This window comes from Poeciliopsis prolifica, unplaced genomic scaffold (genome assembly GCF_027474105.1).
Source record: "Poeciliopsis prolifica strain line A6 unplaced genomic scaffold, Auburn_PproV2 SCAFFOLD005, whole genome shotgun sequence".
NCBI classification, from domain to species: domain Eukaryota; kingdom Metazoa; phylum Chordata; class Actinopteri; order Cyprinodontiformes; family Poeciliidae; genus Poeciliopsis; species Poeciliopsis prolifica.
The window spans coordinates 7,541,261-7,556,038 of record NW_026562380.1 but is presented as its reverse complement, the minus strand read 5'-3'; the positions used below and the strand labels follow the sequence as shown (position 1 = coordinate 7,556,038).

Here is a 14,778-nt window from a genome sequence, read left to right as displayed (position 1 = left end):
AGATTCTCAGTTTTAGATTATTCAAACTGTTGCTTCTTAGGGTGCATGTCAACCCCGCCATACTGACACTATTTACTTTCAATAGGCTATATTAAATATATTGAAAGTACAACTTTCAATAGAGTGGAAATGCAAAGTAATATAGGCATAATGTCCGTCATATTTGAAGAATGAGCTTCTTTGCTGTCCGTAAACAGAAACCACGTGACCACTGTAGTCGCCTGTCAGGAGCTTTGCAGCAGCGGGACGAATGACGGCTCCGTTAGAGGAAGTTACTGGGTGCAGCTGTGCTAGAATGTAACCTTATACGAGTGGGCAACGTTATCGCGGCACAGGAGAGGTGAGACTGCTACACACGAACCAATCATTCACAATAACCCAACTGCAAGTCTATCACGACATGCACGTGATCGAGATCTTCTAACGGCCTCGTATCAATATTCAGGCTACAAACAAACTTGATAGCTGAGGCCTGGTGCTAATGCTACCTAGCTGCCGCCGTTTCGGAGATTTAGCTCCAAGATAAGCACAAAATATATGTCATAAATAATCAATGTTTTGAATTTGAAGCCCCTCCGACATATCTGAAACAAAGAGTGGTGGTAAGGTTTGTAACAGTGATTTACTGCAGGGCAGTATTTTTCCCATAAAAGTAAAGCATGCTAGCATCCATGATGGCGTCCTAAAGCGGATTGTTGTCCTGCAGTGCTAGCATGCTAGCATGCTAACACGTTTTAATTGATTCAGTGAAGGCGTTGTTTTGATTGTAAATTTTATGGGTGGATTTTAGCTTATCCTTAATGAAAACAAACATTAACCCATTAGATTCCGGTCTTGTTTTATGGCGCACAGACTGTAAATGTGTCTTGTTGTATGATGTGGAGTCTTAGCGGCTGTTCACCAGAAAATATCGGAAACACGTCATTCGCTGCCTTACTTTTAGCCCATTTTACAAATTGACCACTAAGAGTTCTTAAGTTGAATTCCCTGATAAACACCAGAACTCGTATTTAGATTGTTTGCAATCTCTGTTGGTAAACACGACTAAGTTTAGCCAGATGTTGAGCCACTCACAGTAGCAAAAAATAAAGTTTACTTAGCCCAGTTGTTTGTTTTTTTTGTGCATTTCCTTATAACAAATGCATCCTGATCCTTATGTTGACGCTGATCCTTATGTTGACGCAAACATTTGCAGCTGAAACGACATTGCAATTTTAAAATAAATCCGTGGTAGATCAGAAATTCAGGTAGCTGGAAATCTTTAAATAGTTGTAATTCACTTATCTATATTTTTCGTTTGCCAGGAATACAACAATGTTTGAAAGTTTTGCCAACTTAATTTACATTTTACGTGACTTCGCCTATTATTCAGACCTTTAGACTTGAATAAAAGGTCTAAAGGCCAGCAGTATTTCACATTGCTGGCTCAACAAGTGAGTATTTTTGCAGTTAAATATAAAACATTCTGATTTCAAACAAAAAATAACATCCAGCTTGCATTTCTTTTCTAATTAAAATTTGTAGTTAAATCCTAAAAATAAATGTATAAATTATGATGAAATCTTCATTATGCGCAAGTTCAATAAGCAGGCACTGACATATCAAATCCATCAGTTACTTTTTAGTACATATATACTTGCCAATGTTATGTAACAGCCTACTTGCTTAATTTAAACAATGTACCTATCTTTGCTCAAGTGATTTTGTTGAAAATCACAATAACAAATATAAGGTATGTTTTTTACAGGGAAAAGGAAAACATTTGTATGTATTCATACTGTACACAATTAAAGCCCAGTTGATGGCTTTCTTACCATTAGGGATGTAGTATTTTAGTTCGTGCCACTTATTCATACTGTGTGTATGCTGCTTTGATTCAGGAAGGCAGCAGCATTCATGGATATTGTGGACACCTTTAACCATTTGATACCCAGTGACCAGTTGGACGAATCCTTAACATTGAATCAGAATTTGGAATGTGAAGCCAGTAATGAGTTTGGGACTGGATCCAAACTGGAAGACTCTCTAAAGAACATGCTCAGTGACAAAGACCCCATGTTTGGATGTGCAAGCACTCAGTTCAATCTGTTGGAAAATGAAGATCCTGCTTTTCATATTGCTGGCTCAACAAGTAAGTCCAAAGCCAAAAAATGTTGAGAAAAATGATCTTGTCTAGATTTTGGGTTTATACCTTTAAAAACAAAAATGTGAAAATTCTCACTCGTTTTATGAAACCTTTAAAAAATAGAAAAAATTAATAAGCATATCTGTAAAGAGGTTTTCTCTTTGCTGGTTTTGCGTAGTTAATTTTTAAGCCGGTTTGACCCGAGTTCAAACACTGAGATGCTTTTGAAAGATCCTCATGGTAACCAGCTGTGTGTACGAGGACCTTGTTTTATCAACACAGAACACTTGCTGGTGCGAGACCCAGTTTGATAACTTTGAGTTAAATTAATAGTTTCACTGTAGCAAAAATGGCAGAGAAACAAAGCTGCATTCCATGACTGATTTTCAGTTTTTGTTCAAAGCAGAAAAGCAAAAGCCACTAGTCCTTGCAGTTAAGAAAACACTTTGATTACTACAGTGATAATATTGTCTAGAACATATGTTTATTTTTATTTTAATTAAAGGAAAAAAAAATATATAAATTTTTTAAGGAACCATGCAAAATATTGCACTGTTTTGCAATTTTTGTCTTTATCGAGAAACACAAGGATCAGGCTGCTTTCAGCTGGTTGGTTCATGTTAGCAGAACTCCCACTCATACCTTTCCAAGTAGTTTTAATAAAGCATTAGCATAATAAAAGTGATGGATTTTGCTTTTATTGTACACCACATGACTGTACAGTACATGACTGTAAAAAATTATACATGACTGTATAATTTAACTTTTCCAGCTTCTGGAAAAGACATACAGAAAGAAGAGAGGGAAAAAGTTTAGTTGTTTTTCTTTAGCCAGCTGACCTGTACTGTGCAACAACAGGTGGTAAGAGCTCAGCTGAGTGAATTCATCAATACATTTTTTTAACATCAGGAATAATGTAGTAGGAAATATAAGCAGTTTTGAAATGGGCTTTTGTAAATATTATTATGTTTTGATATCTGTGACTGGCCCGAGCCTTGTCAGTAGTATGTGTAGATCAAGACTTTATTTTAAGCACAATAAAAAGTTAGTAATATTTGTCACTGTCATTCAAAAGCTAGCATTTAGAATTCAATTGTAGTTTACTTGCGCTTTACGTCGGCATAAGGAGCAGCTAGATTCTTTCCTCTTTGGTTTTTGTAGGTCCGCGTAGGGATTCAGAATCTGCAGGCGTCTCTAGTGAACTGAATGTGTCTGAGACCTCACAGGATAAACAAATCACTGGCAAGCAGAAGAAACATCCCAACAATTTAGACTACGGTAAGTAGGGAGTCATATAATGTTAGGTGAAATGTTGATTGCAAACGCAACAAAAAAATCATCTGGTGATCAGAAAAAGAAATTTCATGGTTGAGCGGTGATCATCTGGCCGGAAACAAAAAAATAGTTGTTAGACTCTGAAATAAAATATACGTAGTGATCTGGTAAATTATAAGTTGCTTCAGTTATATCAATAGACCTTCGTTTGTTTTAGAATTGGTAGTTTATTTTAAGCTTATATGTGCACAGAGTTTGATAAGGAAGACTGCTGTCGATAGACAGTCTGCTACTCACCATCATTTTTTGAATCTATGAAATAATATTTGCTTTTATGCAAATATTTAGACCTGTAGAAATTAGTTCAATTTTTACACTAATAGTTGCTGAGAAAATAGAAGAGCTTCATCAAACAGCACAAAAGTCACCTGTACTAACACAGCAACGCTGCTTTATTTTATTATTTGAACTTTAAACCTCTGTCAGACATGGAGCACAAAGCATTTGGAAATAATTGGAACTTGTTCAACCAAGTTGAAATACTTCTTTCTACTATTGATGTTTTTTATTGTTAAGACAGTAGACAAAAAACATTTTCAATATTGGAAAGGCACTGAAGCCGGCTAAAATCGACAGGACCCCATTTCAGTGATAGACCACAAACTCAGATTGGTGCATCTCCGATGTTAATTTTATCCCTTTAGAAAAACTGTATGTAGATATTATGTCCAGCTCATAACGGTCAATGAGAAAATTGTGAATGAATTTTCATGCACAGTTATTAACTTACAAACTTATGTGCTGTGAAGACCCTTCCCAAAGAGGACGGTTTTACACAAGAAAAACTTTGTTCTCTAAATGTTTGGTCGTTACAGGACTTTGTAACATGTAGAAATTTGCTTCAAAGACAAGGAGTTATATTTGGATTGTGTTCCTTCTGCTTCAGATCATAGAGGTGACAAACAGCCAAGGATGTCCAAGAACACCTTAATCAAAGGACGACCTGGAAGGAGACAAGGCAAATGGCTTAGCAAGTCTTTTCTCATTGAGAAAGGAGTTAAAGGCGCACAGCAGAAGAAAGAGTTGACTTTGGGGGGGCGTATTAACATCAGTGATCTAGACAGTGGAGTATGGTTAAATCCAACAGTCGAATTGAGACGGCTCACTGTCACAATTGGCGGATTTAAAATTGAGTTGCTTCCCGGACCCTCATACACACCCGGCCTCGACATGGGTGAGCCAGCGTGCTTTGAGGACGGCTTCTCTTATGGTGGTGACATCGACATGGCCATTTTGCCAGAAGGTTCTGTCGGCATACAGAATCCAGTACAAGAAACCCAAGCACCAGAAAATGCGTCGGCCATAGATGTAACGGAGAAGAGCTTATCTGATGATGCAAATCTCGGTTTAGGCCCTTATGTAAACCCAAATGATGTGCAGACATCAAACGGAACAATAATAGAAACCATCTCCACGCAGGAGACGAAACACGAAGATAAGAAAATTCCAGTAAAAAAGAAAAGACCATTCCACAAAGGAAAGGATGGTGTCAAACATCCACTGAGCATTCAGAAAGACATAGCTGATGAAGACAAGACTGATGGTAAGGAAAAGCTTCAAACTGCGGCCAAAATACCACCAAAGCCTAAACAAGGACCAACACTGAACAAGAACAAAGAGTTGGGTTCATCCAAAACAAGCCACACGGATAAGGAGCATAAAGCAACCCAAGACAAGCCATCCAAAACCAGAGAAGACCTGCACAAAATGAAGTCCATGAAGGACAAACAAGATGCTTCTCCTTTGAAAAGGCACATAGAAAACACACAGAGTGAGCACGCTGCTAAAGTTCAAAAGCTGCACAGTGGAGGGGAAGATAAAATGAAGCCAAAATCACCAGGTACACCCAGCTCAGCTGCAAAGAAGATACCAATAACGGCTAATCGTGCTGGCGACCATCAGGGAGCAGCTAGGCAAAATAATCCTCATAATATCTCAAAAGCTGAGCATCACCACCATCATCCAGGCAATTCTCTAAAAACTCAAGAGGGAGGACAAGAGAAAGCCAAAAAGCCTGAAAAGATTTTCCAGAAACAAAAAAGCAGGAATTCGAGGAGCATCTCTTTGGATGAGCCAGAGCTGTTTGTTCCAGATAACGCCCCCCCTATGAAGAAAGAAACGGTTGAGGAGCAGCCTGCTGATACTGAGAGTGTCTGGGATGGAAACAACTGCTGTGGGTTGTGTAAAAAACATCATAATAACATGTGAGTGTTGCTCTCTACCTATATATAACACATACAATACCTGAATTATGGCATGTTTTTGAGAAACATCTTTTAAACACATTGATGTTTCACTTAGGTTTATGGTTGGATGCGGCCGTTGTGACGACTGGTTCCACGGCGACTGCGTTGGCCTTGACCTTGCCAAAGTGCGCGAGATGGAGGAGGAGGACCAGATGTATGTGTGCTTAAAATGTTGTGAGGAGGAAAGTAAAAAGATGGATCCTGAGCCCTCAGCAGAGGCCAAGCCAGAAGCTCATGAAGTGCAGGATCATAAGCCACCTCAAAAACCCCGTCCAGGGTCGTCCCAGCCACTCGCATCAGGGGGTGTCAGACCAGTAAGAAAGGTAAGCAGAAGTCTTTTGGGAGGTCTCAGTTAAACAATCTGTTTTTTATTTATTTGGTTTTATTTTACTAAGATTTTTGTTTCCCCAGCTAATTCATCTTCTCTTAATCATAACCAGTGTTTCCACTATGTAAGGGTTTGTTCTCTTTTTGCTTTTACTTTGGCTGAACGAGAGGTGTTCACACAGCTGTCTGGATAACATTCCACTCACATTTAGTTTCTGACTCACTAATCTACCATATCTACAAGAATTTCCATGTCACTGGGGACTTTCCTTTTAATGCACAGTTTGTTCTGTTTGCCTTGATGAATTGTCGAGTATATCTAATGCATTTTGTTTCTTTTTATCTTGAAACAGGATGCAGAAAGGAGACAATGCACAGATGTCAAAGAAGCAGCTCATAAAACAGGTGCAGATAACAGCTGTGATTGTAAAAATATTTTTGTGTCGTTCTGTTTTTAACATTACGTTGGCCTTGAGGCCAGAAGACTTTCTTGGTTCAGCTTCCCTATAAGAACGTCCACAAGATTTACTAAAGAATGACGTGGAACAACAATCTGCAGTATTTGGTTGTATTTCTATAAATATTATTCTGTTTTATATATGTATATAGCTGTAGGGGTGTTTTCTTTTTTTAAATCTATTTTGACTGAAAACTTTGCCAGACACATGCGAGAGGAATTTAAGCACTTTCATCACGTTTTAATTAATAGAATATAATTTTGAGATTCATCTTTGCAGTCCATTTCATTTCTAAAATAACTATTTACTTTTTTAAAAATTGTTTTTCTTTTTTCAGTCAGTTACATTTAATTAGTTTTTTTAAAAATACATTTTAATTCATAATTTTGGCTTGACTTTAGATGTTTTAAATTTGGACTGTAACGATTTATCTGATCAATTTGTTATGTATCAATTATTGACATAATACTTTACGTATTTAGTAATCCATTAATTTTGAACTGGAATAACGGACTCAAAAAATTCCATTTACTAAAAGAACAACACTCAGAGAAGTAATTAAGACAAAACTGTATAAAAATATTTTGCATTTAAGATAAACAAAAGAAAAAACTTTTGAATATGTTCTCCACAGAACTCCTCAAATGGCATAGTTTTAGCTTAACCTGGTTTAAATGTTGCCAATAAATGAATAAAAAACTCAACAACTTTTGCTCTCTACTTATTAAATGATTAAATGAAAAATTACTCAACAGATTAGCTCTATGATGTATTGCTATTAAATCAAGCAGAAAGAGCTGAGCTTTTCACTTGTTGATGCAAACTTTACCCCAAATGATTAAGCATTTACAAAAGGAATGCTATATTTTTGCATTTTGGATGATAAAATGCTTTTCTTATTTAGAAAAAACATTTTGATTCTAATAGATTCTAATAGTTTATACAAATCTATACGTAGTGAAATAAAAAAAAACTGCAGAATGTTTTTTAAATCTGATTAATCGTTAGATTATTCGATAGAATCAACAATTACCATATTTTCCATACTATAAATCGCACCAGTCATAAAATGTATAATGAAGAAGACGTATGTATATAGATCGTACCGGAGTATAAGTCACATTTTTGGGAGAAATTTATTTGATAAAATCCAACACCAAGAACAGACATGTCATCTTGAAAGCCAATTTAAATTAAAAAGAGAAGAGAGGCAACAACAAGCTGAATAATTGTACGGTATGCTAACGTTATATGACGCATAACAAGCTGAGAATGTGCCTGGTATGTTAACATAACATATTAAGAGTTCTTCAGATAACTATAGCATAAATAACATGCTAACAAGTTTACCAAACCATCCATGTCACTCCAAATCACTAAACCTTCATCTTTGGTGTTGCTTGTAACAACTTTGCTAACTTCGGAGGCAGCTTCTACCACACACATTGTAAACACAGGCCTAGAACGCCCTCTTGTGGTTTAGTGTGAAAATAACATATGATATGATGTAATAATATGTTTATAATTTCACACATAAGTAGCTCCAGAGTATAAGTCGCAGCCCCGGCCAAGCTATGAAAAAAACTGCGACTTATAGTCTGAAAAATACGGTACTAAAATAATTGTTGCTGAAATTTATGCTGAAGTTAAATTTGATAATTTTTTTATATATTTTTTGTAACTCACAGTTTAACATTTAATAGTTATTACCTAGGCTGATCTTGTTAACATTCTCTCCTCACAGGTAGCCTGTCCAAACACGAATCTAAAAGCAAAGCTGCGTCTTTGACTTCGAAGAAACCCGTGTCTGTAGAGGCAATCAGGAAAAGTGTGCGTGATTCCCTGAGAGAAATTCTCACACAGAGGTCAGTATAGTTTAGAAGTAAATACAATTGTTAACCCTTTCTGATCGTATTTCCATGATGACTCACTTTCTCACAAATCAACCCTTTGACCTCACATCTCTGTGTGGGCTGTCAGGAGGGAAAAAGGAGATCCTTAGCTCCACATCATTAACAAAGAAGTGATACAATGTGTGCCATACTTTCCCCTTAAAACCCAATATCTGAGTGACCTTTGGGTCATTTCTTTCTTGCAGGCTGTCTAGTTACATTCAATGTTTCAAATACAACCACTTGTGTGCTATTTTCTACTCTTATTCTCTGCAGAAACTATGGGGTAGATGACGAACTTTGGAATGTCTTATTATAAAGCTTTAAATGTACCCAGTTTTTTTTCCATAAAATATATTTAACTGTCATCAATGCGTATATTCGTAACTACGAACTCCATGTTGCAAGGAAGCATTAAGCACTGTTGAAAGGAATTTATCCACAGATATTTTATTATAACCTGCAATAGAATTCTTGTTCCTTAAACTATTTAAAATTGCATGTTTATGTAAGTAAAAACAAATCGTTATCATATCAATACTTCAATTTTTTCCGCAATGAGAGACTGTAGATATAAAAAAGGTTTAGTTAATAAAGATTTCAGTGGTTATCTAAATATTAGTAAATGTTATGAAGTGTAGTAAATATTGTAGGAGTGAATAGTAGTACCTGAGTGATGCCAGGTCTGAAAAGAACAAGCAATTTACCTAAACTGTGTAGGTAAATTTAAATTATAATAAAATTAAAGGTCTCACTTGAAGTAAGACACTTCTCTTTGTTCTCCCCAGTTCTTGAATTTTACATTATATATTCTAGCTGAAATAAATTCTAAAAATTATTTGTCTAAAAGCACATCTTGTCCAAATCTATAACATCCTGAACTTTTCAGAAAATGTGTGTATTTTCTAAATAACTGACATCTTGTTCAATTTAGGTTGAAGGATTCAGATCTAAACATCCCAGAGGAGAGAGCCTCTGAGGTTGCCAAGAAGACTGAAAGAGAACTGTTTCAACTTTATAAAGACACTGACCACAAATACAAGAACAAGTACAGAAGCCTGATGTTTAACCTAAAAGATACAAAAAATAATGTAAGTGCCTATTTATGCCAGACTTAATTCAAATGTTTGCCATTATACCTTCTGCATTTTGTAATTGTTTTCTTTTGCAGGTTCTGTTCAAAAGGGTTCTTAATGGGGAAATTTCTCCTGGTAATCTAATTCGCATGAGTCCGGAGGAGCTGGCCTCAAAAGAGTTGGCTGCCTGGCGACAGAGAGAGAACAGACACGTATGTGATTCTTAATGTTTTCTGTTTGTTATTGCACACACTGATGACTTGTACTGACTTCCTTGTTGAGCTTTGAAATTAAAAGTGAATCTCAAGAGGTAATTTTTACTCTGTTATAAAGTTACCATGTTTTCGGTATGTTTTCTTGAAGTATGCCTGAATTTTAAGGAAAAAAAAAAAACTTCTGTGTTTATTCTGTTTTAGACTATTGAAATGATTGAAAAGGAGCAAAGAGAGGTGGAAAGACGACCCATTACTAAGATTACTCACAAAGGTGAAATTGAAATCGAGAGCCAGGAGCCGATGAAAGCACCGGAGCCTGTAGAGGTAAATGCCAAAGTTTAAAGCAAAATTTATTCTTATTTTTCTAAAACATGGCCAAAAGCCAATGATTCACCCTGAGCTTTTTCTTCTTCGCTTTTAGCTTGAGCCTCTCCCCAAAGTGACTGAAGAAGTACCAGAACCCCCCAAAACCCCAGAAAGAAAAGAAGAGAATACAAAGGTGGAGAAAGACACTACAGGTCAACACAAGTCTCACTTGTTTGATCTACATTGCAAAATCTGCACAGGTAAGAGCTGAAATTATTTTCTTGACTGTGATCTTACTAATCACGTTAACATTCCAACCATCCAACTTTTTACATTTTATTTTCTATTATAAGGTCGTATGGCACCCCCAGTGGAAGAGGCCCAAACCAAGGTGGCTAAAGTTGCAACCACAGTAGTACGGAGGCATTCAGCTAAATCAGAGGAGGGGAAGAGCACACCGCCTCCTCCAGTCGAGGACGACCTGCACCTCACCGTTTTGGAGGAGAGCTTCAGAAATGCCAAATCAGGCTTTGAAGCAAGGTGAGAAGCACTGCTTGACCTCATATGACTTAACCTCTTGCAAGTTTTTCTCACTCTTGCTTTCCACTTTTTTGCTGCAGGTCAGATCATGTGGCTGGAAGAGATGAAGAAGCCGCTTTCCTTTCCAACTTGAAGTCCCTGTGGCGAGGATTCATTCACATGCATTCGGTGGCAAAACTTGTGACAAAAGCTTTTCCCGTCTCGGGCATTTTGGACAACTTATCGGAGGTAAAGTGGATACGGAAAAGCATGTTCACATTCTCTCGTAAAAAGTAAACACTACAGTGAAGTGCAGTTGGAAATAGGCATTCAGGTGCAGCCTGTGAGGAGTGTCTGGATTAGCAGCTGTGCGCCCCTTACACAACTCAACAACTCTCATGGAGTAACTTCAACACAAAAGAAGAGTCAGAAAGTCAAATTGTGTGACTGCCACATAAGTGGCTGTTGCTACCTTTGAAGCAGGCACAAGAACTGCAGAAACATAACCCAGATACTTGTAGCATCTGTCTCTGCTTAGAGATTTAAATAATAAGAATGATAATACAGACCTTTGGCCACTTAAATAACTTAGAAACAACATAATATGTAGGAGAAAACATAAAATACAGAAACCCTTCAGCTGTGAAGTATTTTTATTATATTGTAAAATAATAATTTAAAAAAGCAAAGTAATACATTTTTATTCCTTTGTCAAATAAAAATTAAGAATCGAGCAAATAGCTTTAAGATTTTAAAAACCTGGTAAATTTTTGTTTCTAATTTTGTTGGTCTGTACTGTGTAAAATGTCTTTTGTTCTTTCTTTCTTTTTTTTTTCTCAATAGGACCTTCCAGACAGCATCCAAGTTGGTGGAAGGATAAGTCCTCAAACAGTCTGGGACTATTTAGAGAAGATTCGGGCAACTGGGACAAAAGTGAGTATTGGGTATCTTTTCTTCGTTTGGAATTTTGCAAAAGCTAAGATAAGAGCTAGTAATCTCCACCTACATCAATTTATCTTAGCTATGTTGGTGCACATGGATGAAAGGACAAGGATTTTACTTCATATGGAAGTTTTCTAAGTTGCATTCCAAATATTTTTGCATGGAACATTTATTTTACAGATTCAAAGTTATTAGGAAAAAAGTAAATCACAGACACACTGAGCAGAAATCAGTGGGATTTCAAATCTATTGTTTTGTAAGGCTTCCACTTAGAGAAACAAGACGATTCAAAAACATCAATACAAAGTATTTCTCCTAGATTTTCTGCTATGAGCAGCCATTAGTGGCTTACATTAATCACACTTGTGTCATGCTGTGTGAGGGAGAGCAGTTCTGTTCCCATGAAACAGGATCTTTAATTATTTAGGACAAAGCTAAAATTATTGCAGAGATGACATTTTAAAGTTGCTTCAACATATTATATTAATGATTAGTACATTTAGTGCCTAATATTACCCCAAAAAGCAGTTTTTATTTGTATTATTTGAGAGTGTAGAGACTTACCTTCTTTCTGAGATTGCCAAATGTCTGCCAACATTTTCCTGTTTCACTGGCAAAATGCTCAATAAAACAAAAGTTATTGTTTTTTTTTAATGGGTCAGAAGCTGTGGCCTAACTTAAAATGGATGCCTGATTTAATTATGCAATAATTTATAATGTAATTAAATGTTTGTTTTTACCGACACATGGCTTTTGTTCCTTTAAAGGAGGTGTGCCTGGTTCGTTTCTCCCCGGAGACAGAAGAAGATGAGATCTCCTATACTCTTCTTTATGCCTACTTCAGCAGCCGTAAGCGTTTTGGGGTGGTATCCAATAACCTGCGACAAGTGAAGGATATGTATCTCATTCCCCTTGGTGCCACAGAAAAAGTTCCTCATCAGCTTGTTCCCTTTGACGGGCCAGGTAACTAGAGCAATAGAGCTTTTGTAATTGTTTTGTTTTTATTTTGTAAACGTACTCATGCAACACTTCAAAATAATTGATGTCTTTGATAGGTTTGGAAAGCAACCGTTCTAACCTCCTCCTTGGACTCATCATTCGCCAGAGACCAAAAAGAGATTTCCTCACCGTGGATGTGAATGAATCTACAAGGATTGTCCCAGAAACCAAGCCCATCACAGTTACCACAAAAGTTACAAGAAACACTGAGGAGGAGGAAAAATTATTCCTGTCTTCTCTGACCGCTCCTCTCAAAAAAGAGGTGGAAAAACCCCTCGATACTAACGAAGACGAGCCTATTGTCGATTCCTCTGAAGAACCAGCTGCAACAGAGGAGCCGGGGAACCAGGAGACACAAAAGCCACTTCGCTTTCTTCCAGGTGTGTTAGTGGGATGGGGCGGGGAATTACCTTCTCTGCCAGATGTCGGCGATAAACCTGTGACAACAGGACACGACACCCTGAAGACCAAGCCTGCTCCCAAAACAGATCCATCAACTAGTGACTCAAAAGGTACGACAGCTGGTGCCTCTTCTCGTTTTCTCATCAGGAAGAAAGAAACTAAATCTGTTAAAGCTGAACCAGAGCTGCCGTGTCCTTCTAATGTGTCTGCTTCCAACATCTCCTCGGGAAAAGTCTCTCCTGTTGTGGTCCATCACACATCAATCACACTGAAAGATAAGCCCCCAGATGTATCGACTGAAGCGTTCCTGGTGAGCATGTCGGCATATCCGAGTGGCACTGAAACTGGCGGTTCTGCCTCAGCAAATAAAAGCAGCTCTGGCCCATTGTCTGAATCTGAAAAGGAAACAAGTGAAGGGAATTCTCCGCTGCAGTCAGAATCCCAGGCTACTGCAGATCACACAAACAGCTCAAAAGCTCCTTTAAGTGGAATACTGAAAAATTCTTCAGCATATTCCTCAGAGAACAAAGATAAAACAATGGTGCTACAAATGGATAAAGCCTGCCTTCCTGATGTTTCAGGTCCTAAACCAGTCCCTGTGTCAAGCAGTATTAAAAAGGATCCACTGTTACCATTTCACCAAGGATATTTGCAGCTCTCACAGGCCAGACACAAGCTGGAAGAAATAAATCAAACCACTTGTAAATCATTTCCCAGTAAGGATGATCCCAGCCTGAGTCATCCTGGTGCTGCAGTTAGTCAAAATCCAAATCCTCCTGAAGTCCAAGGAGATCAAGAATTGTCAAACACAGAAGCCTCTGAGCCAGTCGCTGGCAGCTGTAACAACTTAGGTGCCACGACTTCTAATACTATGTCCAACTTGAACACAGAAGACCAGAATGTTAACATGCAGGGAGATCAGGATGCCACTTTGGAGGCCCTTCCTCCGGATCCCGAAAGCCTTTCAGAGCCAAGCAGCCAAATATCATCCGGGGCCAGAGACCAGAGACTTCTAAACGAGCGCTACACCGACCCCTGGGAGAGGCCACGAAACACAGAAGACAGAGATCACTATGGGAGGCACAGCTACCACAAGGACTCGTACCACGAGAAAAAGAGCCGGCACCATGACAGGGAGCGGGAGAAAAAGTACGGCGACGACGACAAGTACAGGGAGAGGAGCAGACACCACGGCCACTCAGAAGACCGCCACGGTGAGAGGAGGAAAGAGAAGCACCACAGCAACGATTACAGCGGCCATCACAAGGACAGACACAGGCACAGGCGGGACTCTGACTACGAGAATGGGCGTAGAAGTTCAAAAGACAGCTACTCGTCATAATACTGTTGCTTTGTTTTTATTTTTTTAAATTCTGCCTAAAGAGTGTTTTGAACTCTTAAGGACTTGAAGCGTGTTGATCACATGGCTGGTACATGCCACTTTTCTACACTGGCAATTGATAAAATAATTTTATATGACAATGAAGTTCCATTTTATGTTATTAATGGTGCAGCCAAATGAGATCCCAACTGTTTTTTTTTTCTTCTTTTAATTCAGACCAACAAAAGAATACTGGAATGGTTTAAGGATTTATCTCTTTATCTTGTTTATATTATGCTGCTGTACTATCAGTCTCCTGATCACATGCAACAATGTGGGCGAATGAATAACATAAGATGAGCTCCACATTTTAGCTTGAATGTTTAACACAATATTTAACTACGGAAAATCTAAACAGCAGCTTTGTGCTTTTTTTCTATTTTAATTTCTTTTAAACTGCTTCAATATTTTATAAGCTTTCGGTTGAGAAAGTGTGTACATTTTGGCTTGTAATATACACTAGAAATGTGTGCCTTTGCACCGTGTGTTTATGTACAGTTCATAATAAAACTAATCCTTTTGTATTGGTAATTATTACCAAAGGTGGCTTATTTT

General features: G+C 37.7%; 1 protein-coding gene across 5 annotated transcripts; it reads left to right on the top strand.

Annotated features, from left to right (window-relative positions):
• The first annotated feature begins 230 nt into the window (after positions 1 to 230).
• On the top strand, positions 231 to 14,765 carry phf3 (PHD finger protein 3). Of its 5 annotated transcripts, none has more exons than XM_055029437.1 (16): positions 231 to 340; positions 1,885 to 2,131; positions 3,287 to 3,403; positions 4,347 to 5,664; positions 5,762 to 6,029; positions 6,387 to 6,438; positions 8,236 to 8,356; positions 9,318 to 9,474; positions 9,555 to 9,671; positions 9,876 to 9,998; positions 10,096 to 10,240; positions 10,334 to 10,520; positions 10,601 to 10,748; positions 11,343 to 11,432; positions 12,209 to 12,404; positions 12,497 to 14,765. In XM_055029437.1, exons 2-16 carry the CDS (start codon positions 1,897 to 1,899, stop codon positions 14,182 to 14,184), a joined length of 4,962 nt encoding a protein of 1,653 aa, XP_054885412.1. In that variant the 5' UTR covers positions 231 to 340; positions 1,885 to 1,896; the 3' UTR covers positions 14,185 to 14,765. The 5 variants fall into 5 exon arrangements, with proteins under 5 accessions (XP_054885412.1, XP_054885411.1, XP_054885413.1 ...); XM_055029436.1 differs by having other exon boundaries at positions 233 to 340; positions 1,881 to 2,131; XM_055029438.1 differs by lacking the exon at positions 3,287 to 3,403 and having other exon boundaries at positions 233 to 340; positions 1,881 to 2,131.
• Positions 14,766 to 14,778: the final 13 nt, after the last annotated feature.